The 27,743-nt window shown below is 43.2% G+C and overlaps 1 protein-coding gene across 1 annotated transcript in view; it reads right to left on the bottom strand.

Annotated features, from left to right (window-relative positions):
- LOC144593115 (dnaJ homolog subfamily C member 5-like) overlaps nt 1-27,743 on the bottom strand; it is a 39,544-nt gene that overhangs the window by 9,771 nt on the left and 2,030 nt on the right. The window contains exons 2-4 of the mRNA XM_078398578.1: nt 14,543-14,677; nt 6,804-7,017; nt 3,447-3,621 (exon numbers count right to left, since the gene is read on the bottom strand). Of these exons, the coding sequence (XP_078254704.1) occupies nt 3,447-3,621; nt 6,804-7,017; nt 14,543-14,649 (496 nt within the window). The 5' untranslated portion in view covers nt 14,650-14,677. The remainder of the gene's footprint in view (nt 1-3,446; nt 3,622-6,803; nt 7,018-14,542; nt 14,678-27,743) is intronic.

Raw genomic sequence — 27,743 nt, 5'->3', positions numbered from 1 at the left:
CTCAGCACTCAGGCAGAATTAATTTCTAAACTACTGGGACAGCATAAAACATACTTATTCATTCGTGATAAAGATTAATGTTTAGAAATTTTGCCGGAATAAATGTGTTAAATGGGTGTTGTCAATTGCATGTAGATATTCTGTGAAAGTCTGCTTCTGCTAGATGTCTACACATGTGTTTTATCTCCAAGAGAGATATTTGCTCCCATTGTTTCCATATTGTGAAGTGCAGAGGAAGTCAGGGAGATCACAGGTAGCAGTTTGTAGGTCACGGGGCGATCATAGTGGGGAAAGGCTTGGAAGCGGCCTGGCTTTGGGTGGTGTGAAGTGCAAAATTGGTAGATCTTAGGCCAGTTTAAGGTATTGAACTGGGAGGTGTTGAGTTCATATTGCTGGGGAAGTAGTGATTGAGATACTGAAAGAATGGAGAGTGTCATGAGTTTATTTGCTGGTAGAGACTCTGGCTCAAGTTGGGCCTGTTTATGATAGGTTTAGGTTTATTTTTGACAGAGGTACAGTGAAAAGTTTTGTTTTGCATGTTATCTGATCAAACTAGATAACATTATACATAAATACAATCAAACCAAACTCAAATACAATATGTAGAACAAAGGGATAAATGCAGAGGGCAGAATATAGTTCTCAGCATTGTAGAACTGAAGGTGAGGATGCTGAGGTGTTCTCCACATCTGGGGCTAAATTAATAAATTAAAGGGAATTAAAGGGAAATTAAATTAAAAGGAGCCAACTTACAGCCAGTTCCTAACACATTTAGGTATCAACAAGGTAGAACTCATTTTCATTGTGAAGGCCTGCTTCTCTGCATATGGTCACACTGTTTGAGGACCATGCCTGCATTATTGAGTTCCCTGGAACTGGCTTCCACATGTACATTCTGTGGTGTTGCAGCAGCAACTCCTTGCATTAGTGCAACATGCGCATGGAAACCTGGTAGCAACCTTCATGAAAGACAACTTCATGAAAGACAACATTAGTTGCCAGTGCTCTCTCAGATCTGCTCATGTGAAGTGAGACTGGATTAATTAGTAATGTCTTCATAACAGACCCTTTGGGGAAGAGAGATCATAGAATGAAAGCATGTCATATTTAGATTGTAAGTGAATAAAACTACTAGAGTAAAAACAATCACAACTGCCTGATATTAAAATAAATAAAGTAGGAAAATAACTGCAGATGCTGGTACAAATCGAAGGTATCACAAAAAGCTGGCGTAACTCAGCAGGTCAGGCAGCAGGTCAGTCAGTGTGACGTTTTGTGTCGAGACCCTTCTTCAGACGAAGGGTCTGAAGAAGGGTCTCGACCCGAAACGTCTCACATTCCTTCTCTCCAGAGATGTTGCCTGACCTGCTGAGTTACTCCAGCTTTTTGTGATACCTTAAAAGAAATTAAAATCATTTGACAAGGATGATCCAGTATTGATTAAGGAGGTTAAGGATGTACCAAAAGAAAAGAAAAGCTTTATAAAATTGTAATGATTAGTACCATGCCAAAAAACTGGAACATAGTTGAAACCAACAAAGAATGATTATATAAAGAGGGAAAAATGGATGTTGAGTCTTCACCAACATGAAATATAAAAATAAAACGTATGTTTGTCCCAGTCTATAAAAAAAGAGGTTGAAAAAGTAATCAGGCAATGGTTCTAAACCTGGAATCTTAGGGTGTATCATGCTTTAATAATAAGGGGGTAATTTGATTTAAAAAGTTCAAAAATGTTGATAAAAATACACTTGGCGTGGTAACTGCCCGAGCTGTTGTTCCGTTGGCTTTTCCTGGGAATCCCACAGGCAGACACAATTTCACCAAAACAGTTGGCTGATATTTTGGGGCAGATAGGAGATGTACTCTCCCAAATGTGAACAAGTAGGGCTCTCGTCCTAAAAGGTTGGGAAGCACCAGCTTATGGGATGAAACTGGAGATGAATGGGTAATAAGACAGGCACTGTTCCCAGGGTGGAAAGATTGAAAACGAGAGGGCATAGATTTAAGGCGAGAGGAGAAAGGTTTAAAGGAGATTTACTAGGCACTTTTTTTTTACACAGAAAGTGATAGTTCCCTGGACCATGCTGTCAGAGAAAGTGATTGAAATAGATATGATGGCAAAATTCAAAAGGCATTTGGACAGGCAGTAGATGGAATGATATGGACCATGTGCAGGCAGATGGTATTTGTTTAAATTGGCATCATGGTCAGCACAAAAGGACCTATTCCTGTACTGTACAGGTTCTATGTTCCATGTAAACATTTTGTTATCTCCCCAATGTTGAAGATGCTAAAAGCATCCAAAAAATAATAGATTAAGGTGCAAAATCAAGAGAGTTTGATAAAACAATTATTATTTTAAAGGATAATGGTTCCAGACAGGTCAATGGAACTAGAGATAGATAAAGGCAGCAGCGGAATGTTAAAAGACCTCGGTGTGAACTGCCAAGGTAGTCAGTTTCCAGCCCGGAGATGGAGCAGAGCAGAGTAACAATGGGAAGGTTTAAAAAAGCATGATTTGATTCTCAGTGAAAGACACGGCGGCCAATAAGAAGTGAAGGTATTGTGGTGTGACCTATTAGGAGCGGTTGTGTTGAGGTACAAGTGCTGTGTTTTGAGGGTAGGTGTTGAAGCTTTGCCTTGAGAGGCTTTGGGCAAGAGGCTGAGTAGAGGGTGACTGCCAGCTAAGGTTAGGTCTTGTTTTTGGTGACTTTCTTCTTTACTCTGAGTGCAGGCAGGATGGAAGTTAGGGCACGGATATGCTCCTCCTGCAGAATGTGGGAAGCCAGGAAAACTTCCAGTGTCCCTGAGGATTTCAGGGACATTGAGAAGTGGGTCCAGCTGCAGCTCCTGACAAACCGCGTGAGGGAACGGGAGTTGCAGCTGGATGACCTCAGGATCACCCAGGAAAATGAAAGCTTCATAGATAGGGGTTACAATGAGGTGGTCATACCTAGACTGCAGCAGAAAGTAGATGGGTGACTACCAGGAAGTATAAACAGAGTAGGCAGAGAGTGCAGGAATCCCCAGTGGCTATTTCCATGGAAACCAAGCATACCGTCTGAAGAAGGCTCTCATCCTGAAACGTCACCTATTCCCTTTCTCCAGAGGTGCTGCCTGACCCGCTGAGTTACTCCAGCTTTTTGTGTCGATGTTTTGGACACTGTTGGGGAGATTGGATGTACAGGACAAAGCAGTAACAGCCAGGTCTGTGCACCAGGTCTGGCTCTGTGGCAGACTGGGTAGGTTACAGTATGACTGGGCTACAGTGATAGAAGACTCTGTAACTGGGCGGTCAGACCGAATAATGGGGGTGGGTTCCCCTCATTTTCTCCTTTTGCCCTAAGCCATTCAGAAACAACCAAGGCAGCAGATTTTTGTCAAAGTGTTGACTTGAGAGCTTCCTGTCAAGCCAAAGAAGGAAATGTGCCTTCAGCACTTACCAATGTCTGTGTCCATGCGGATTTGTTCCTCCAGGTCTTCTGATGACACATAATGTTCGTATTCTTCACTTCCCGGAGGCCTTGGCTTACATTTACCGAAGCAGCAGTTACAGCAGCAGCAGCAGAGGCAGCAGCAGTAAAAACAAGTGATCACCCCACAGAGTACAAAGAGACCCTGACACAATGCAAAAAAAGACAATCAGAAGTGACAATAAGAATAAAAAATACTGCAGATGCTAGAAAACTGAAATAAAAACTGTAAGTGCTATAAATAGTCTGTGGGTCAGGCAGCACCTGTGATGAGCGAAACAGAGTTAACGTTTCAGATTGTCGACCATTTGTCACAAACGTTGGTGGGCGAGATCTTGATCAACCAGACCTATGCCCCATGTTATCAAACACACCACCCCACAGTGGCACTGAACCTTCAACTTCAAGCTCCTCCTATTCACATACAAAGCCCTAAACGGGCTTGCCCCCCCCCCCATATGAAAAATCTTCTAACCCACCACTCTATCTCCAGGTCCCTCAGGACAGCCGACTTGGGGCTACTGACTACTGACTAGGCTTAAGTTCAGGGGTGACCGCGCTTTTGCGGTTGCAGCTCCTAGACTGTGGAACAGCATCCCTCTCCCCATCAGAACTGCCCCCTCTATCGACTCCTTTAAGTCCAGGCTCAAAACCTATTTCTACTCCCTAGCCTTTGAGGCCCTCTGAGGGGGCGCTGTGAACTGTTTATTTATGTGCTGTTATGTTTGTGTGCCATTGTATGTTCGTTCTTAGTACCTGAACTGATGTACAGCACTTTGATCAACGTGGGTTGTTTTTAAATGTCCTATACAAATAAAATTGACTTGACTTGACTTTGTTGCTCCATGGATGCACTTGATCCCCGTGCCTAGCCCCTGCTGCTGTCCCCTGAGATCGAGAGGTCTACAAGAGGTGGCGGATCCTGCTGTCATGCTGTCCTTTTGACACCTCAGTCCTGTCAAAAACCTTTTTCTCCAGAGGTGCTATCTGACCTGCTGAGTTACGACAGCACTTTGTGTCTATCTTCGGTATAACCCAGCATTTGCAGTTCCTTCCTACATAAAAACTTTTGGAACTATTCCTAAATGTCTTATAATCACAGCCATTTAAAGAGCACTGAAATATGTATAACTAATTTAATACATGAACAATAATTTGAAAAAATAATAGCTTTACTTAAAACACAGTTAAAATGGCATAATTTTTTTTAATGAATATTAATTAAAAAGCAAAATGAAGAAACCACACCATTTCAGTCCAAATTAGCACCCCATTTCAACTGAATGGCAAATTACCTCCCTGGACTGGTATGTGATGAGCCCAGCAACACAGTAGGATGGGAGGTGCACTGGCATCTGCCCTCCAGTGTGTTCCTGACTTCTGTGTTTTAACGCATGAATGCAGACATCAGGAACATACAGTGTAGGAAGGAACTGCAGGTGCTGGTTTACACCGAAGATGGACACAAAATGTTGGAGTAACTCAGCGGGGCAGGCAGCATCTCTTTAGACCGGTCTGAAGAAAGGGTCTCGACCCAAAACGTCGCCCATCAGGAACTTACTGATGCACTGACCCCAAAGAAGATCTCACTTGTTATTCTTCTCAGAGCTACTCTCAAAAGTATGTTAAACATGTTTCAGTCTATTACAGTTTAATTCCTTCTCTTGTGCTTCTCTTATTCGGGGAGTTTTGGGTGGGATTTTCAACCCGCCCACACTGGTACACTGGTGGCCTCCCATTATATTTCCAGTTTCTTGACTCCTCAGGCTTTAAAACAGGCCACAGGTGGCCCTGGGAGTGCACCTGACTGGCTAGTGCTGCTATCATCAGTCACCAAGTAGCCCAGGATCATTGCACCTGTCAATGGAAAGGTCCACCATTAGCAATCGTGTCTTCTGTTCCCAAGTTCATAGGGATACACATTCATGGATACACACTCCATGTATCATGGACATAGAGATATGCACTCCATGTATCATGGAAGGATACAGCATAGAAACCAGCCCTTCGACCCACTGTGTCCATGACGACCATTAGCATCCATTTACACTAATCCCGATTCATTCTCCCCACATTCCCATCAACACTTCCCAGATCCTATGATTGGGGGTAATTTATAGTGGCCAATTAACCTATAATCCTACGAATCTTTGGGATGTGGTAGGAAACCGGAGCAGCCGAGGGAAATACTACACATTCACAAGGAGAAACTGTAAACCATGGAAGACAACACTGATAGTGAGGATCAAACCTAGGTTACAGGATTTGTGAGGCAGATGCGCAAGTAGCTGTGGCCCTGTGCTGCCCCAAAGGCATCCTAGGTTCTGAAATATCCTCTCTACCTATCCGTCCTACTTCATCACGTGCCTTAAAACTTACTTTTCTGACAAGCTTTTCATTGAGATAGGATCAGTATCAAATTTGTCTGATGATGATCACATGAAGCGCCCAGAGACAATAGACAATAGACAATAGACAATAGGTGCAGGAGTAGGCCATTCAGCCCTTCGAGCCAGCACCGCCATTCAATGCGATCATGGCTGATCACTATCAATCAGTACCCCGTTCCTGCCTTCTCCCCATACCCCCTCACTCCGCTATCCTTAAGAGCTCTATCCAGCTCTCTCTTGAAAGCATCCAACGAACTGGCCTCCACTGCCTTCTGAGGCAGAGAATTCCACACCTTCACCACCCTCTGACTGAAAAAGTTCTTCCTCATCTCCGTTCTAAATGGCCTACCCCTTATTCTCAAACTGTGGCCCCTTGTTCTGGACTCCCCCAACATTGGGAACATGTTATCTGCCTCTAATGAGACATTTTAAAGTGTTGGAAGTGCTGACAAGCTATTGGAGCTGAATCATCATCATTAAAATTTCAGTTTCCTGCTTTCTGAATTCTGATCTTCTATAGAAAGTAGGTATCACAAAATGCTGGAGTAACTCAGCAAGTCAGGCAGCAGCTCAGGAGAGAAGGAATGGGTGACGTTTCGGGTCGAGACCCTTCTTCATACTTTCTATAGAAAGTATATCTTTAGACTGCCGCTTGTGTGCAATCAGCAGAATCAGCAGCAGTGGTGGATGTATGGAACAAGCTTCCAGAGGAGATCGTTGAGGCAGGGATTATCCCAACATTTAAGAAGCAGTTAGACAGGTACATGGATAGGACACGTTTGGAGGGATATGGACCAAACGCTAGCAGGTGGGACAAGTGTAGCTGGGACATGTTGGCCAGTGTGGGCAAGTTGGGCAGAAGGGCCACACTGTATCACTCTATAACTCTAGCTGTAACATTTTGCTGTGCCTTAAACCAGAGAGGAAAAAAAATTACCTTTGCCCATGGGCTGCACAGCATGAAATATGTGTTCACGTTCTCTTCGCCAAACTGTTCCGCTATGTAAAGACCTAGGGAGCCATATTTGTCGTAAATGTTCCGTTTTGAAAGATCTGACAATATTGAATGAGCATTGTTGATCTCTTTGAACTTGTCAGAGGCATCTGGATTGTCGAGGTTTTTGTCCGGGTGATGTTTCAAAGCAAGTTTTCTATGGATGAATAACAAAAGTAATATTCCCTGGTGTAAATTTCCCCGGTGTGGGACAAATAAAGGAATATATTATTATTAGGACCAGGAGACGTCCGTCAGTCAATGACAAAATTTTTAAATATATCTTAAAACTAGATGAATTATTACTTACTTTATCTGTTCAATTATTCATTTGATACTACAATTTTATGCAGGTACAGCACGCAGTGAAGAAAGCTAATGGCATGTGGGCCTTCATAGCGAGAGGGTTTGAGTTTAGAAGCAAGGAGGTGCTGCTGCAGTTGTGCAGTGCCTGGTGAGGCCACACCGGGAGTGTTGTGTGCAATTTTTGTCTCCTAATTTCAGGAAGGACATTATTGCTATTGAAGGAGCGCAGGGGAGGTTCACCTGGTTAATTTCCGGGATGGCGGGACTGACATATGATGAAAGAATGGGTCGACTGAGCTTGTACTCACTGGAATTTAGAAGGATGAGAGGGGATCTTATAGAAACATATAAAATCTTAAGGGATTGTAAATTGTAAAAAAAACCCTTTATTGTCACTACACAAAGTACAGCGAAATTAAAGCAGTCCAGATGATGCAATCACACACAGCAGACAGTACAAAGGATAAACCTTTATCCATAACAAGCTAAACCTAATCTACTGAATTAAACAAACTGCCCTCTAATACAATATAGACAAAACAATTACAATACGGTCGAGGCAGTGTACAGGCTAGATGTAGGAAAAATGTTCCCCATGTTGGGCGAGTCCAGAACCAGGGGTCACAGTTTAAGAATAAGGGGTTGGCCATTTAGGACTGAGATGAGGAAAAACTTTTTCACCCAGAGAGTTGTGAATCTGTGGAATTCTCTGCCACAGAAGGCAGTGGAGGGCAATTCACTGGAGACCAATTCAAGAGAGAGATAGATTTAGCTCTTAGGACTAACGGAATCAAGGGATATGGGGAAAAGCAGGAATGGGGTACTGATTTTGGATGATCAGCCATGATCATATTGAAAGGCGGTGCTGGCTCAAAGGGCCGAATGGCTTACTCCTGCACCTATTTTCTATGTTTCTATGTTTCTATTCAAGTGCATGTCCAGATAGTTTTTAAACATGGAAATACCTTTCTCCAATACATTCTCATGTGGTGTGATCCAGTTTGCAGTAACCACACTCTGGGTGAAATAATATTTCCACAAATCCCCTCCAACCCTCTCATTCCTCACATTAAACGGATTGTAATTAATTAATTTATTAGCTAAATATGTAAACATACAAGGAATTTGATTTGCCAACAGTCATACAAAAAAAGCATGAAGATACAATAACCACATAAAAATTAAACATAAACTTAAACAGCCACCACCACATGCCTGATCATTTCATATGTCTCCGTATAGGGAGATGTTTTTCATTATCCACCATGAAAAATGGCAGGGGATGTAATAAGCCAGGATGTACTCAATGAATGATAGAATGGTAAGAATTACTGAAGAACAGAGGGACCTTGATCTACATGTTCAAAGATCCCTGAAGGCAGCAACACAGGTACATCAGGTGGTAAAAAGGCTTATGGGATACTTGCCTTCAATAGAGCAATGGGGTTATGGTGCAACTGAATCAGAGAGCAGTGCTGAACTACTATCCACCTCTGATGCCCCTCAGACTATTCTTGACCGGACTGTGCTGGCTTTACCTTGCACTAAACGTTTTTCGCTTATCATGTATCTATACACTGTAAATGGATTGATTGAATCATGTATTGTCTTTCTGCTGACTGTTTGCACACAACAAAAAGCTTTTCACTGTATCTCAGTACACATGACAATAAACTAAACCGAACTGAAACTGAACTTTATAAAACATTAGTTAGGCCAAAGCTGGTGTGTGTTTCCGGTTGCTATTCTTTAGAAAGGATGTCATAAGGTCATAAGTGATAGGAACAGAAACAGGACATTCGGCCCATCATGTCTACTCCGCCATTCAATCGTGGATGTGGAGGGCACAGAGAAAATTCACCAGGATGTTGCGTGGAATGGAGTATTTCTGATTTGAGGTTGGATAAATGGATTTATTGTCCTTGGAGAAGGCTGAAGGGAACTGAGATAGTCAGTCTTTGACTAGGGCTCGGCACTCTAGAAATAGAGGGAAAAGGTTTACGGTGAGAGGGTAGGAATTTAAAGAAGATCTGAGGGATAAAATTGACACACAGGAGGTGGCGTTTATCAAGAACAAACTGACAGAGGCAGGTGCAATTACTACATTTAAGTGGTAACTATCTTTCGAGAGTTACATAGATAGGAAAATCACAGAGCGATGCAGATCTAATACAGGCAAGTGGGATGTATGGATAGTCATCATAATTGGCATAGCCAAGGTTATCCTCAAAGTCCGTTATGTGCAGAACAATTTTATGATTCTAAGAATTTATAAATAGGATAGATAGGGAGAAACATTTCCCCTTGGCAGATATGTGTATAATCAGAGGACATCGTTTTAAAATAAGGGGAGGAGATTTAAAAGGAATTTGAGAAGTAACTTTTTCACCCAAAGGGTAAACATGTTGAGCAGGCATCCTTACAACATTTGGAAGCATGCTGTTTTGGGTTGGGTGCAGGCAAGCTGTATTTTTACAGGTAGGTACTTAATGACACAGTGGCCTGTTTCCATGTTGGTGATTCTCGCTGCATACTTCTATTTACTTCTATTTTCTCTAACAGGCTTTCAAATGCAATGCACACAGATAATCTCAGGTGACTGAGATTACAATGCCATCCAGGCCTATGGGGGCCCAAGAAGCCACATTGTGGTTCTCCCTTTTGAAGCAAGTGTAGTACGCATTGAGTGCATCTGAGAGTGATGCCTCGTTATTGCGTGAGCTCCCACTTAGTTTTACCTTGTAGAAAGTGATTGCGTGCTAGCATTGCCACAGCTGCCATACGCCTGTCTCATCGTCCAGTTTAGAGCAAAAGTGTCTGCCTTTCTGATCATACCTGTATTTCCAACATGAACGTGTCACCAGACTTGAATTCCAGAGAGAGGCTCATCCCAATTCCTTCTCTCCAGAATGATTGCCTGTCCCGTTGAGTTACTTCAGCATTTTGTGTCTAGAATTCCAGAGATCTGGTCCTCAATAGATTGAGAACCTCCGGATTCATCAAATTCCATTTTACCCAGTCCTAACCTGTTCTCATCCCATTAAATTTGGCCCTTCTCCAGTTGTCTAATTTTTAATTTGGAGTGGTCCACATGCTTTTCCAGAGCTGTTCAAAACTTTTTGATATTATGATTCTGTTTCCTAAATGTACCTGGACTTGCTCCATGGAACAAACTCCAGCAATGCTGCCTTCGTTGTTGGGCAGAAACAAACCAACCAAAAAGATTCCTGGAACACAATTAGAAACCTCTCCCCCACTTTCCCCATTGTTGTTTGCTGTTTGGACAGTTATACTATTACCATCATGCTATAGCTTTTGTGTACCTCTGCAATTTCCTCAGCAGTTTGCTCCTCAATATGTGTCCTGTTTGTTAATGGCCTATTGAATAGTCCCTGTTCAGTAAACTCTCATTATAATCAAAAGATCATAAGTGATAGGAGCAGAATTAGGTCATTCGGCCCATCAATCTACTCCGCCATTCAATCATGGCTGATCTATCTCTCCCTCCTAACCTCATTCTCCTGCCTTCTCTCCATAACCTCTGATACCTGTAATGGATCATAGATGGGGGGAATGGTGTCCATTATTGCCAATAGTCCACTAGAACCAAGTAAAGGGTTACTGAGTAATAGCATATCATTGTATAAATAGTAGAAACAAAGAACTGCAAATGCTAGTTAATTCAAAGAAGGACCCAAAGTCCTGGAGTAACAGCAGGTCAGGCAGCATCTCTGGAAAACATAGATGGGCGTTTCAGGTCAAGACCCTTCTTCAGACTCTTGGTCTGGAATCTAGGTGAATTGAGGCGAAGATTGGGTGAGTCGATGGTCGTAGCCCGCGGCCGGCCAGAGAGCAGGTAAGGACCGGTGGTGGTGGTGGCAGCAGCGGCTGGTGCAGCCTGGAATCGGCCGAGGAAGCTGTGTGGGCTGGCGGTGGCGGGAGTAGGTCCAGCCTCGGAGCAGCTGGGGACGTGGTGCAGGCCAGTGCCAGCATCTAGGCCTGGCGGTGAAGGTCAGTAGGTCTGACATGGAAGTGGCCGGGGAGATGGTGTGGGCTGGGGATGACTTCAACAGCCCAGCCTGGATGTGGCCGGGGAGGCAATGTGGACCAAGAGTGGCGTCAGCAGCTCAGCCTGGGTCAGTGGGTCCATCCCTTATAACCAAAATCCATTAGAAAGGTCCATATTAGAAAGGTTTACTGTAATATAATTGAACCTTAATTGCCATAAAAGTTATACTGCTTTTAAGGTAAGCTTATTTTATCTGTACCATGCAAGATTATAAAGCTCCACCTAGGGTCGGAATGATTGAAAATGCCCATATGTTCATGTTTGTTAATGATCCGATGTATATTTCGGTGAATCACGGAATCATGCAGAATTCCGTGACCAAAACTGTTTCATCTGATGAAAAGGAATGCTGGAAGATGGGGGAAATATTAGTGCAAGTGTGTTTGATACAATATATTCCAAAGATGTGAGGCACTATGTCATAAAAAAAATAATTGCGTGGAATCAATATCAAGAGTTTCAACTTCAAGAGTTGAAATCGTCCAACAGATGAAATAAAAGTCCAGATGACATGAGAAAATTTAATATTTAAAATCACTATTTCTTCTGTTGAATCAAGTGAGATCAATTTTTCTTGAGTGCATAATTATGTATTCCATTAGCAATGCTGGTCGCCAAGTTATTTGAAAGTCGTGTCACATTAGTAATTCACCTCATTAATCAGATAAGTAAATTCCATTTTGCAATTCAAGTCATGTTTTTCATGTTCCTGCAACAGACACATAATTCAACTCATCCTATTTGATAGCTCAATTAAGGATGATTTTAAGATGTTAATTAGGAAGCATTAGCAAGATAATAAGATTAGCAATATAAAATCTTATTGACTTCATTATACTCATGTGACAGGAACAAACAGTCACAAGATTTTAAAAAATAAGATCGTCAAGAAAAATACCCACATACATTTCAGAATGTGTCAGTTTTCTACACTCAAATTAAGGGTTACTTTTGATTAATAAATACCAAAGCAGTTATCAATGTTTTAGTGCCTCATTTCTTGTTTAGTTTAGTTTAGAGATGCAGCCCGAAAACAGGCCCTTCGGCCCACAAGTCTGTGCCGACCAGTGATCCTCGTATATTAACACTATCCTCCACACACTGGGGCCAATTTTATATTTATACCAAGCCAATTAACCTACAAACCTATACATCTTTGGAGTGTGGGAGGAAACCAAAGATCTCCGAGAAAATCCACAGAGGTCACAGGGAGAACGTACAAACTGCGTACAGAGAAGCTCCCGTGGTCGGGATCTAACCCATAGCCCCTGGTGCTGTAAGGCATCAACTCTACCACTGCTCCATCATGCCGCCCATGTCATTGTTCTCATCAGAATCCATTACAGTTCTAAGTGCATGAGCTGCTTTTAGGCATTGCTTGTCAGCTCACAAGGTTCAATGGTTCTTGATTCACAAGGATTACAATTCCAGCATCTTCTCTTGATCTGATGCCTTTTTGATGCACAGGATTCACAGTCATTTGGTGGTATGTATTCAGAACCGGCTAACTAATAGAAGACAGAGGTGTAGTGGAAAGCCATTATTCAGGTTGGATGTCTGTAACCAGTGGAGTTCTGCAGGGATCTGTGCTGGGATCTCTGTTGTTTGTGATATATATTAATGACTTGAACATAAATGTTGATGGGTTGGTTAGTAAGTTTTCAGCCAACACTAAGATTGCTGGAGTTGCAGTCTGTGAGGAAGGTTGTCAAAATAGACAGCGGGAAATAGATCAGCTACACAAATGGGCAAGCAAATGGCAGACAGAGTTTAATCCGAGCAAGTGTGAGGCGTTGCACTTTGGGAGGTTAAATGTAAGGGCAAAAGTATATAGTTAATGGCAAGACCCCTAACAACATTAATGTACTGAAGAATTTTGGGGTCCAAGTCCACTTCCCTGAAAGTGGCAAGTAGAGAGAGTTGTAAAGGCAGCATATGGTATGCTTACCTTCATTGGTCAGGGAATTGAGCATAAGAGTCAGGAAGTCATGATGCAGCTTTACAGGACTTTAGTTAGGCCGCATTTGAAGTATTGTGTACAGTTCTGTTTGGCCCATTACACGAAGGATATGGAAACTGTCAAGTGGACACAGAAGAGGTTTACCAGAATGCTACATGGATTAGAAGAATGCCGGACATTAAGGGGAGGCCGGATAGAAACATGTGAAATTATGAGAGGTTTGAGAAACTGAGTCAGAACCTTTTTCCCATGGTGGAAATGCCAAAGACTAAAGGGCAGAGCTTTAAGGTGAAAGGGGCAAAGTTTAAACACTAAAGGCAGGTACTGCTGTGTATCTGCACACGACAAATGGGGACAGATGTTAATGTGTTATCTCTTATAAAGATCCAAACAAAGCTGTAATTGAGACCAAGAGAGGGAAAGTATTGGCATTAGACTTAGATACAAGTATCAATGACTGAGTGCAATTCTGGGGATTGATAAGTTGATGTCGGATTTTTATTAGCATATGCTCTCTCTGTGATTAGACACAGAATATAGTAAGCAAAAAAAATTGACTTTTGGCCTGTACATAATTATGGTGCTGCTCCAATGGTTGTCTTTGTGAAAGTTATGTTTTAACACATATAATTCTCCCCTCCACTTATTGTCTTATGAAACAACCATCTTCAGCCTGTTGTTCTAATGAAGACAGTTTTAACGAGGACAGTTCCAAACATTCACTAGATTCATAAGATTATAGGATCATAAGTGATTGGAGCAGAATTAGGCCATTCGGCCCATGAAGTCTACGCCGCCATTCATTCATGGCTGATCTATCTCTCCCTCCTCACCCCATTTTCCTGCCTTCTCCCCATAACCTCTGACACCTGTACTAATCAAGAATCTATCTATCTCTGCCTTAAATATATCCACTGACGTGGCCTGCACAGCCTTCTGTGGCAAAGAATTCCACAGATTCACCACCCTCAGACTAAAGAAATTCCTCATCTCCTTCCTAAAAGAACGTCTTTTAATTCTGAGGCTATGACCTCTAGTCCTAGACTCTCCCACTAGTGGAAACATCCTCTCCACATTCACTGTATCCAAGCCTTTCACTATTCTGTACGTTTCAATTTGGTCCCCCCTCATTCTTTTAAACTCTAGCGAGTGCAGGCTCAGTGCCGTCAAACGCTCATCATATGTTAACCTACTCATTCCTGGGATCATTCTTGTCCTCTGGACTCTCTCCGGAGCCAGCACATCCTTCCTCAGATATGGTGCCCAAAATTGTTCTCAATATTGTTGTTCACAGATTGTTCTTTGTTGGGGGATTTGCTGAACTACTTCATGCACCACATTACATACCTGTAGGATTTCTTTATCTCCTCGTGTGACGCTCCTTTCTCTAAACCTAGAATTTGATAAAGTGCATCCCCTGAGGTAGAAAGTGAACGCTGTCTTTGATCAGCCATTTTAAGTTAAGGTGCTTGTATTTGGTGCCTGTAAAACAAAATGGAACTAAACTTTACAAGGCAGAAGAATCAGATAAAACATCACAGCTTATTTACTGAAATATTGGATGAATTTACCCACAGTTCTGTGCTCATCTTGTGGTATCCATGTGGAAAGATTTTATAATCAAGTGTCTTGCTTTTTAAGCCAATTGCTACATGTTGAATTTTGGAATATTAATCAGTATTGATGTTAAATTAATCACAAAGCTCCCAGAGTTGTTTTTTGTTGTTAAGTACTTTCTTTGTTTTCCACCTGTGCTTTAAAAGAGATATTCTCAACTACCATTACATACATGCACATCAAAAATGGACATCACATTTGTTTCCAAATATGCAAGCATTCCCTGCCCTGCACCTGTACAGGAACAGTAATTCCAGAGTGCCCAGGTCTGCTGGTTGCTCTGGATCTTAGAATTTAAGTGTTATTTTTCAATTAAACAACCTGCCTTGGGATCGCCCTTTGACAAATGCTGGGCTGACACCCTCATCCTCGATAGTATGAAGCCAAATGGATGAAGCACCACAGGATGCTCCACTTCCCAATTTCCAGAGCGATCCACAGGGATCTAAGTGCTTTCACTGCATTCTGAATGGAAATGAAACTTCCAGGCAAATGTACTTTCACTCACAAAAGAAACATAAGTTCAGAAGCTCATAAGACAGAGGAGCAGAATTAGGCCATCCGATCATGGCTGATCTATTTATTCCTCTCAACCCCGTTCTCCTGCCTTCTCCCCGTTACCTTTGACACCTTTACTAATCAAGAAACTATCAGTCTCCACTTTAAAAATAACTTAAGACTTGGCCTCCGTTGCTGCCTGTGGCAATGAATTCCACAGATTTCATCACCCTCTGGCGAAAGAAATTCCTCCTTAGTACGTGACAACTGGAATAAACATAGGTATTTTCTTACTGTAATTGAACAGTTTTCGCAGCAGGTTTTGTTATCCGCGGCAGACATTTTTATATCAGAATGAGCACATCAAACTACAAATTGAATAATCTTGCAAATTTTTCACATTAATTCTGCTCATGGAATGAATTATTATCTATATATTCCTAAAATTCTTATCTTGTATATTTGTGGGTTTGTGAATATATTTGTTCCTGAAATACAGCCAAAACGGTACACGATAGCGCAACAATTTTAGGCCCACCTTACTCACCCCATTGGCCTGCGGTTCAAATGGTTGTTATATTTTAAAAGGTATTCACTTTTTAAACTTTAATAAATCACTTTTTAAACTTTAATAAACCGCTTCCACTTGCCGTGCCCGTCAGCCGCCCCTGTGCAGTAATACCTCCATGTTCAACGTCACAATGGGAACCCAATGTGTCCGTGCCTGCGCAGTTGGTGCCCATTGATCTAATACTTACGTAAGATGGCTGCCGGATCTGCGCGTGCACTCAAAGTGCGCTGGTGGTCCGCCGGAGTTTCTTCCCGCTCAAAGCAACGGCCGTTGCCGTCAAGTTGCCACTGCAGGAGAGGTTTGCATCCAACAGGTCGTTCTGGACGCCGCGATGGCCTCACGGGGCCCGGGTGAGTGGCTCGCTTTCCCCTTCCCACTCCCCCCTCGCCTACCCCTGGCCCCGGGGGAGACTCCCCGGCCGGCAATGGGTCCATGGGTCTTCAGTTGGGGGAGGGTTACCGGGCCCCCAGGAGACATTTGGACCCAATGGTAGTAGGTGTTATATTTTTCTGATTGGGACAAACAATTGCTACCTGTTCCATTAACCAAAGAGATTTGCTCACATATGGTCAAATGGAGATAGTTAAAATCTGTAAAATTGCCATTTGGGAACAATTCACAACCAACAATTCTTAGAAACATAGAGAAATAGGTGCAGGAGTAGGCCATTTGGCCCTTTGAGCCAGCACCGCCATTCAATATGATCATGGCTGATCATCTAAAATCAGGGGAAATCATGCTTGACTAATCTACTGGAACTTTTTGAGGATGTAACTAGGAAAATTGACAGGGGAGAGCCAGTGGATGTGGTGTACCTCGACTTTCAGAAAGCCTTCGACAAGGTCCCACATAGGAGATTGATGGGCAAAATTAGAGCACATGGTATTGGAGGTAGGGTACTGACATGGATAGAAAGTTGGTTGACAGACAGAAAGCAAAGAGTGGGGATAAATGGGTCCCTTTCAGAATGGCAGGCAGTGACTCGTGGGGTACTGCAAGGCTCGGTGTTGGGACCGCAGCTATTTACAATATACATCAATGACTTGGATGAAGGGATTAAAAGTACCATTAGCAAATTTGCAGATGATACAAAGCTGGGTGGCAGTGTGAACTGTGAGGAAGATGCTATGAGGTTGCAGGGTGACTTGGACAGGTTGTGTGAGTGGGCGGATGCTTGGCAGATGCAGTTTAATGTGGATAAGTGTGAGGTTATCCACTTTGGTTATCTGAATGGTGTCAAGTTAGGAAAAGGGGACGTACAACGTGATCTGGGTGTCCTAGTGCATCAGTCACTGAAAGGAAGCATGCAGGTACAGCAGGCAGTGAAGAAAGCCAATGGAATGTTGGCCTTCATAACAAGAGGAGTTGAGTATAGGAGCAAAGAGGTCCTTCTGCAGTTGTACAGGGCCCTAGTGAGACCGCACCTGGGGTACTGTGTGCAGTTTTGGTCTCCAAATTTGAGGAAGGATATTCTTGCTATTGAGGGCGTGCAGCGTAGGTTTACTAGGTTAATTCCCGGAATGGCGGGACTGTCATATGTTGAAAGACTGGAGCGACTAGGCTTGTATACACTGGAATTTAGAAGGATGAGAGGGGATCTTATTGAAACGTATAAGATTATTAAGGGGTTGGACACATTAGAGGCAGGAAACATGTTCCCAATGTTGGGGGAGTCCAGAACCAGGGGCCACAGTTTAAGAATAAGGGGTAGGCCATTTGGAACAGAGATGAGGAAAAACGTTTTCAGTCAGGGAGTTGTGAATCTGTGGGATTCTCTGCCTCAGAGGGCAGTGGAGGCCAATTCTCTGAATACATTCAAGAGAGAGCTAGATAGAGCTCTTAAGGATAGCGGAGTCAGGGGGTATGGGGAGAAAGCAGGAACGGGGTACTGATTGAGAATGATCAGCCATGATCACATTGAATGGCGGTGCTGGCTCGAAGGGCCGAATGGCCTACTCCTGCATCTATTGTCTATTGTCTATTGTCTATAGTACCCTGTTCTTGCTTTTTCCCCATATCCCTCGATTTCTTTAGCCCTAAAAGCTAAATCTAACTCTTTCTTGAAAACATCCAGTGAATTGGCCTCCATTGTCTTCTGTAGCAGAGAATTCCACTGATTCACAACTCGCTGGGTGAAAAAATGTTTTCCTCATCTCAGTCCTAAATGCACTGTGAGGCAGCAACTCTACCACTAGTTCCCTTATTCTTAAACTGTGACCCTTGGTTCTGGACTCCCCCAACATCGGGAACATTTTTCCTGCATCTAGCCTGTCCAATCCCTTAAGAATTTTATATGTTTCGATAAGACCCCCTCTCATCCTAAATTCCAGTGAATACAAACCCAGCCCCCCCTTCCCCCCCCCCACAGCAGCTTCCCCACGCTGGGTCCCCATTGTCCTTTGTTCTCCCTCCCTCTCCATTGTCCTTCCCCCCACCCCCCTCATAGCGGTCCCCCCACGCCGGGTCCTCCATTGTTCTTCCCCCTCCCTAACGGCTGTCCTCCACGCTCACATCTACCGTCGACCACATGTTCTTGGGACAGCTCTGCCAAAGACAACACAGGCGGCATGGTGGCATAGTGGCAGAGTTGCTGCCTCTCAGTGCTTGCAGCGCCGGAGACCCGTGTTCAATCCCGACTACGGTTGCTGTTTGTACGGAGTTTGTACGTTCTCCCTGTGACTATGGGATTTTCTCCCACATTCCAAAGACGTAGAGGTTTGTAGGTTAATTGGCTTGGTTTAAGTGTAAATTGTGTAAGTTGTATAAGTGTAAATTGTCCCTAGTGTGTGTAGGATAGTATTAAATGTTCAGGGATCGCTGGTCGGTGCGGACTCAGTGGGCTGAAGGGCCCGATTCCGCTCTGTATCTCAAATCTAAACTAAACTAAATAACAAGAAATTGCTGAGAGTTATGGATGTAGGCCAGTCCATCATACATACCATCCTCAACACCACTGACTCCATCTAAACTTCATGCAGCCTCGAGAAAGCAGTCAACAAAGTGGTGAAGTAATCCAGCAGGTCAGGCAGCATCTCTTGTACCTTTATTGGTAAACAAGAGGGGAATACAGAGTCTGTTACCCAGGGTAGGGGAATCAGAAATAAAAGGACATGTGTTTAACGTGAGAGGGACAAGATTTGATACGAACCTGAGAAGCATCTTTTTTTATTCAAGTTGGTGGGTATATGAAACGAGCTGCCAGAGCAGGTAGATGAGACAGGTACTGTAATAGCATTTAAAAGATACGTGAACAGATACAAAGATAGGAAAGGTTTAGAGGGATATGGGCCAAATGCAGGCATATGGGACACTTAGATGGGGCATCTTCATTGGCTTGGATGAGTTGAGCGGAGGGACCTATTTCCGTGCTGTATGACTGTATGACTTTATGACTCTATGACATACCGTCCAGAGATGCTGCCAAACCCACTGAGTTACTTCAGCACTTTGTGTCTTTCTTGGTAAACCAGCATCTGCAGTTCCTCGTGTCAGCATAACCAAGAACCCTTTTGAACCCAGTCATTCCCTCTTCTCCCTTTCCAACAGGGCCGAAGATACAAAAGCTTGAAAGCATGTAACAGATTACTGAATTGTCCTCCCCCCATAAGGTAGGCTATAGTCCTGGTCTTCCAACCGACATTCTTAAACTCAGTTCTTGGACTCTTTCTCTGTAACTCTAATGCTATAATGCTGTAGTACTCACTTTGGTATTTTTCTCTTTGCACTAACTGTTATACTTGTGTATGACTTGGTTGTATTCATGTCTGATATGATTTGGTTTGACTGGATAGCACACAAACAAAAGCTTTTCACTGTACCTCAGGACACTTGACAATAATAAACTAATACGAATATCTGTCACGATAAAATACATGAACACTCATTTCTTTCTCAAGAGGTAGTGGTTATATTTTTCATTTCTATATCTGGTTTATTCCCACCTCTTCATCCACTGGTTGGGCTTAATGTTGACCAAGTAATCCTGATCAGAACAAGCTGAAACCTTTATGGAGAAAAGTTTTCTCAATGGGATTTAAAATGCCATCGGATTTTTTATTCATGCATTGAACTCTTTATTATATTGGTCAGATTCCTGCATCTGGTGCCTGCTTTGGTTGACACCAGATGCCAAGCATCGTTGAATGCATGTCCTATGCTTTATTTCCAAAAATTATTTTAAGGGTGTCTTGGAGATAGGCAAAGTGCGAGTAGGTCGAGAGTTCCTTCATCCAACGTATGCAATATGTCACATGTCCTCAGGCCTGGTCCTAGATTTTTGTTAACTCTCAATGTTGAGAGGAAAGGGGGAGTTTGGGCCAAAATGTTTGTGCCATGCAAGTTGAATCAAGCCACAGCTAGGCTCTTATCCGTAATCCTGAAGTATGAGTGGCAGCTTTTATAAAGCTGGTGCAAAAAAGTTGTGTGATCCAGTGTATTTAGATCGCCACCTGGTGACTAGTTGCATTCAATGCTGGAATATTTCCTTCTCTCCCCAACTGCAGCAAAATTCCTTTGTTTACAGAATATCAATCAAAGGTTTTTAAATCATATCTAGTCACTCCCTGGGAACCAGGGGTAATGTCTAACGGGAAAGTATCGGCTCTGGATATTGTGTGTGGGGAACAGACTTAAGAAGAAAGAAAGACCTTGCTTGTTATGTCCTATTGAAGGCCTTGTCCTCTGGTCAACTCACGAGCCAACCACTACTTAAAAAGAGACTGAAAACTTTTGATTCAGTGACAAGGACAAACAAGGTTTCTAATTTCTAGGAATTCAGCAATTCTAAACGACAACCCGGGAACATTGCCCACCACTGGCCAGACTTGAGAAGTCATCACAAAGTCTTGGCTGGGTAGCAAATTCAGCTGCAAAGCAGTCTGTTCCTGACTACCTTTGGCAAGTGAGCCATTAGCTACAGAGTGAACATTTGCGCCAATTCCCTGTCCCTTCTCCCACATAACTGAGAAGTATCCTTGACTGACTGCCCCTGCTGTATTTACTTTCAGTTCTTAAAATGTTCTTAAACTTTATCTCTTCAAGTTATCAGATTTTTTATAAATTCAAAAATATACTTTATTCAAAACTTATATAGTAAATACAATCAATAAACGTCTTCCTTTTCATTCATTCCCCTACAATATGCCGACACCATTCATGCATTGATATACAGTGATAGTGTGGAAACAGGCCCTTCGGCCCAACTTGCCCACAGGTGTGGACATGTCCCAGCTACACTAGTTCCTGCCTGCATTTGGTCCATACCCCTCCAAAACTGTCCTACTGTTTCTAACTGTTTCTTAAACGTTGGGATAGTACCTGCCTCAACTACCTCCTCTGGCAGCTTGTTCCATACACCCACCACCCTTTGTGTGAAGAAGTTACCCCCTCAGATTCCTATTAAATCTTTCTCCTAAAACAAAGTGTCCATGAAGCAGTTGAGAACTCTACACTGTCATCTTTTCCCACCAAAATGTGTGGAGGCTACCCTGAGTTTCTGTGCGTTCCTCAGCATGTACTCCTGCAGCCTGGAATGAGCAAGTGGGAGATTATACGATGATGGTTGTGTCAAGGAGTCAAAGACTTACACAGCACAGAAATAGGCCCTTCGGGCCAACCTCTTCATGCTAACCTAGTTGCCTAACTGAGCTGTGTAGGAACGAACTAACGGAGCTGCTCCCACTTGCCTGGTCCTGGCCCATATCCCTCCAGATCTTTCCGATCCACAAAATGGTCATTGAGATGAACACCAGACAGGAGTTTGCCAAATAAACCCTTGGGAATTTCTGAAATGATGCTCCAAACTATTTTATTTGTGGGTTAGGATCTCAATTTAATTTGTAGAATTTGTTCAAATGCTGTACCAGAATATCAGCTTGGATTTATACACAGATGTCTCTAGAGTAGGAATTCATTGATCCACATTCTACATCACAGCCAAAAGCACCATCACTGCGTCAGCAAATTTATGGTGACTGCATGGGAATTTGAACAAGTAATTCACTGTCAAGTGTAATTGCCTGTCAAGGTGTGACTGTGTTACGATCCTTTATTGAAACACAGTTGCTGGAATATTCATTGGTATATAGTCCATATTCTGCAGTAACTGGCAAATTGTGTTATCATCAGTTACCAGTGCATGAACTCCCGTTCCCAGTGTTTCCAACTGTGGCAGCCATAAGAAAATGCAGAGAAGGAAGAGCCAGTACTGAGGCTATTAAACAGGGCCTATCCCCTCAATGTCCAGTGACAACTCAATTCTGGTCCCTTACCGTGAAACCTTTGCTGTGGTTGCACCAGGTTTCAGTGCTTTCCTCAGCTTGTTACATTGCAGCCACCAAGGCCCCTTTGAATTGTATTCACTGTTTGGAAATGCAGCAAAGAACTTGGGACCAGCTCTGATTAAGGCTTGGATGGGTGGGGATGGCCATTGATGATTGAGACCACTAGGACGAGGAGGGTCAAATGAACCATTGGACAGTTGGTGCTATTCCTAAATCTGTATCAGTATCAGTAATCAATGGCTGGGTGGAAGGCAAGTATTGTGCTTACCTTAATGGGGTTCCAGTGCAATGGAAGAGGGCGGCACAGCGGTAGAGTTGCTGCCTCACAGCGCCAGAGACTGGGGTTTGAACCTGACTATGGGTGGTATCTGTAGAGTTTGTACATTCTCCCTGTAACCACATGGGTTTTCTCCGGGCGCTCTGGTTCCCTCCCACACTCCAAAGACATACAGGTTTGTAGGTTAATTGGCTTCAGTAAAAATAAATTGTAAATCGTGCCGAGAGTGTGTTAGGATAGTGTTAATCTATAGGGGTGATCGCTGGTCGGCACATACTCGGTGGGCCAAAAGACCTGTTTTTGCGCTTTTACCTCGAAAATCTAAAGTAATTAAAAATCAGTTGTTCTGCTTAGAGCAACATGGTGGGATTTCCTCCAAAAGAGTATTGCGCCTAGAATGACTTCATTTGATACGATTTCTGGTCAGGTATGCGAGATGACTCACAAGGGGAATTATCTAGTGGAAATTCTGGGGTGACACCACAGCTGGAAATCATCATTGTTGCTTTTCAGTTGAGAAAATGTTCATTCTGAAACAAACGAAGGCACATCAGTCACTGGTTTTTGATGAATCTGTAACTGGCCTGGTTGATGCTCCAAGTACAGAAAGGCTCATCTGATTTCCTTCTTATCTAATTCCAGTGGTTTCAACAGCACCAAATAGTTTTTTTTAATGTTCCTTTTACTGAGATGCAGCGCAGAAACAGGCCCTTCAGCCCACCGAGTCTGCACCGACCAGCGACCCCACAAATTAACACTATCCTATACATACTAGGGACAATTTACATTAATACCGAGCCAATTAACCTACAAACCTGTACGTCTTTGGAGTGTTGGAGAAAACCAAAGATCTTGGAGAAAATCCATGTGGTCACAGGGAGAATGTACCAACTCCATACAGACAGCACATGGAGTTAGGATCGAACCCAGGTCTCTGTGCTGAAAGTGCAGTAAGGCAGCAACTCTACCACTGCGCCTCCGTGCCACCCCATTACCTTTTCTAAAGGGTCATGTGCATGTTGTATGGATTTGAACATAGTTCTAAAGCAAACCCTATTTACCATGTTCCTGGCTGTTTCTGAGTCTGACAGTATTCATTTTTCTTAAATTTAAAAATTAAACTTTACTCAGAATTTTTAACATGGGCACAAGAAAAACTGTGCAAAAACTCTTCAGACATTCTCAGTGTCCATACTTTCAATAGTTTGCACCTATCCTTAACGAAAACACTCTTGCCATGCATGTGGTCCCTGGGGCGATATCCCTTCCCTTGTTTGAAGGGTGTCCTTACCAGACTCTGCCTCTCAATGTCCAGCAGCAGAAGGAGCTTAGGCTGTGGTCCTCCCCCACAGAGTCCTCACATTAGCTGCACCGAGCTTCAGTGCGTTCTTCATTTGTGTGGAATGGAGTGTGGAATGTGCCAGTCGGCAACATTACCTGATGGACATCCGGACATCTCGTGTGATTGGAGCTTGTGAAGCGACTGGACGGAACAAGGATTGTTTTATTTCAAAAACCTTGAACCGAATTATACAGACTGGACAGGGTAATTACCTGAGCTGATCTGACTAACGGAGACTGGAACCTTCGAAAGCCAGTGAGTACAGCTGCTGGATCAGAAGCTGTATTGGACGGCTGCTGAAACTTTGGAATTGTGAACAAGAAGTGACCTTGAGCATCGCAAGATATCAGTTTGTTTTGAATTCTTGTGAAGATACGACTTTATGTCAACACGCCCGCAAGGGAAAGTGACGTACAAGTATGTCTGTGGTTATATCTGATGTTCAGCCACAAAGTGGCGACATCAGAATGGATTCCATAAGGGAAAATGGTTTTTCTTCATTTTGTGGATCTTCAAAGTTTTCTTATGTCTTGAATTGGGTTGCTACCCTGAAAAGCCAGCATGAGATTGAAGAAGAAGAAGAACAACTGAGAAGAAAGAAAGAACAATTGAAAGACATTGCATTGTTAATTGAAGAGATAGAGGAAAGAAACCGGAAACTAAGAGAAAATGCGAAAAAAAAAGCCAATTGCGAGTGATGCTGTTCTCCCATCTCAAACGTGTGGGCATATTGGGGCCGGTGGTGAGACCTGCATCTTCTCCATTGTACCAGTACAAGTAAAGAGCCACCAGGGGAGTACAGTGTTGCAAACATACACATTTTTGGTTCATGGAAGTTCATATCATATATCATATCATATATATACAGCACGGAAACAGGCCTTTTCGGCCCACCAAGTCCGCGCCGCCCAGCGATCCCCGCACACTAACACTATTAACACTATCCTACACACACTAGGGACAATTTTTACATTTACCCAGCCAATTAACCTACATACCTGTACGTCTTTGGAATGTGGGAGGAAACCGAAGATCTCGGAGAAAACCCACGCAGGTCACGGGGAGAACGTACAAACTCCTTACAGTACAGCACCCGTAGTCAGGATCGAACCTGAGTCTCCGGCGCTGCATTCGCTGTAAAGCAGCAACTCTACCGCTGCGCTACCGTGCCGCCCTACGTTCATCTAAAGTTCATCTACCTTCTGCACCGAAAGCTTGATGAGAAGGCTGAACATTACAGGACCAAGGGCCAAAATTCTCCTGCATACCATGAATCAAGTGAAGCCTGTGACCAGTCATGTTATCTCAGGTTTGGAAATATCTGCACAAAGATGATTTTATTCAACTATCTGATGTGGTCACACATATGACCATGCCTGTTTCCCAGCTAAACATTCCCAGACAAGAAGACCTGAAACAATGGCTTTACTTGAAAGATGTCAAGATTCCTGAAATAGACTCTGGCATTGACCTACTCATCGGGACAAATGCTTCAAAGGTATTGGAACCCTTGGGAGCTGGTCAACAGCAAAGGGGATGGATCACATGCTGTGAAAACCCTGCTGGGATGGGTCATTTATGGTCCCCTGAGAAGAGACAATGACAGCAGGGATGGAAATGGCTGCCCTGCTGCTGCTGTCAATCGAATATTTATTGCAAACCTAGAGGAGCTTCTGGTGAAACAATACGACTTAATTGAAAGAACCAGCAAGAATGGCGGGGACAGCCATCTTGTTTGACCTTCTGCCGCCACCCTGCACCACAGGAGGAAGGTTAGGCGTGGTCCTCCCAGGGGGGAGGGGGGGGGGGGAGTGGGAGTGCATTTATTAAAGTTTATTAAGTTAATTATTTTTTTAAAGTAACAAAACTTGATTTAGTGAGACCGCGGGGGAATGTTGAGTAGGGTGGGCCTAAAATTGTTGCTCTATCGTGTACCGTTTTGGCTGTATTTCCAGAACAAATATACCCACATACCCACAAACCCACAAACAAGATGAGAGTTTTAGTAATATATAGATATGTAAGCTATTTTTCATGAAATACCCTTTAGTTCCACTTAGACTTAACCGACATCCACACACATTTTTGAGTCTGTGTTTTCAACCTGCAGTTTCTCTTCTTTAATTCTGAGCATTTAGCACATACTGCCACCCAGTGACCTTTCTTGGAATTACCTGCTGGCACTCATTGTCAAAACACCGCTGATTTGGACTTTAGACATTCAGCGTGGAAACAGGCCCTTCGGCCCACCAAGTCTGCGCTGAATAGCGATCACCCCCTACACTAGCACCCTGGGCTTTGCACACAAACTAATCTCGGTAAACTCCAACAATGGCCTCATGGGATGACTATGTTGCAGTGAAAATAAATATCAATGTTTGTGGGATGGACCAGTATAATACTTTCATTGCAGTTTGAAATACGATGTTTAACTCATTGACTTTGATGCAATTATTTGACTTCTTATGGTGCTCTGCAGTGTGTTTCTGTTTTGCTTTTTTTTCTTCCTGTGATCTGATCCTGCAACTTCTTTGTCTCTATTCCATTGACAAGGCAATGGATTATAGTAAGATACCACCCACCTAGAAGAGCAACATGAAAAGAGGACCCATGTTCAATTTCTGCTTCCTAAGCACTGATTTCTGAGTTTCAAATAGCAGCTATGCCCAGTCCCCGTTATCTTCTCATTTGCCCCCTGTCATAAGGTCGTAAGGTCATAAATGATTGGAGCAGAATTAGGCCATTTGGCCCATCACACTAGCAAGGAACAATCATGGCTGATCTATCTCTCCCTCCTAAACTCATTCTCCTGCCTTCTCCCCATAACCCCTGACACCTGTACTAATCAAGAATCTGTCTATGTCTGTCTGAAAAATATCCATTGACTTGGCCTCCACAGCCTTCAGTGGCACAGAATTCCACAGATTCGCCACCCTCTGACTAATGAAATTCCTCCTCATCTCCTTCCTAAAGAAACATCCTTTAATTCTGAGGCTATGATCTCTGGTCCTAGACTCCCACCAGTGGAAACATCCTTTCCACATCCACTCTATCCATGTCTTTCATTATTCTGTTAGTTTCAATGGGGTCCCCCCTCATCCTTCTAAACTCCAGCGAGTACAGGCCCAGTGGCATCAAACGCTCATTCTTTCCTTTGGGGAGTGGGAATGGAGAATTTAAGGAATGAGTGAATGTAAAATTTAGGCAATGAGAGGAAGTAGAATAGGGCGGATTGACTGGAATAAAGGAGGGATAGTGAAGAAATGGGATTATAGAGCTATAACATCATCACAGCTGAAAGTAAGCATGCAGGTACAGCAGGCAGTCTGAAAGGAAGCATGCAGGTACAGCAGGCAGTCTGAAAGTAATCAAGCAGGTACAGCAGGAAGTCTGAAAGTAAGCATGCAGGTACAGCATGTCGTGAAGAAAGCAAATGGCATATTGGCCTTCATAGCGAGAGGATTTGAGGACAGGAGCAAGGAGGTCCTACTGCAGTTGTACCAGGCTTGGTGCAGTTTGTGTGCAGTTTTGGACACAAGAACATTCTTGCTATTGAGGGAGTGCAGCATAGGTTCACCAAGTTAGTTCCCGGGATGGCGGGACTGACCTATGATGAAAGCATGGGTCGAATGGAATTTACTGGAATTTAGAAGGATAAGTGGGGATCTTATAGAAACATATAAAATTCTTAGGGGATTGGACAGGCTAGATGCAGGAAAAATGTTCCACATGTTGGGAGAGTCCAGAATCAGGGGTCACAGTTTAAGAATAAGGGGTAGGCCATTTAGGACTGAGATAAGGAAAAACTTTTTCACGCAGAGTAGTGAATCTGTGGAATTCTCTGCCACAGAAGGCAGTGGAGGCCAATTCACTGGATGTCTTCAAATAAGAGTTCGATTTAGCTCTTAGGGCTAACGGAATCAAGGGATATGGGGAACAGGGCACTAATTTTGGATGATGAG

This window comes from Rhinoraja longicauda, chromosome 4 (genome assembly GCF_053455715.1).
Source record: "Rhinoraja longicauda isolate Sanriku21f chromosome 4, sRhiLon1.1, whole genome shotgun sequence".
Lineage (NCBI taxonomy): Eukaryota > Metazoa > Chordata > Chondrichthyes > Rajiformes > Arhynchobatidae > Rhinoraja > Rhinoraja longicauda.
This window is presented reverse-complemented; position numbering and strand designations above follow the sequence as displayed.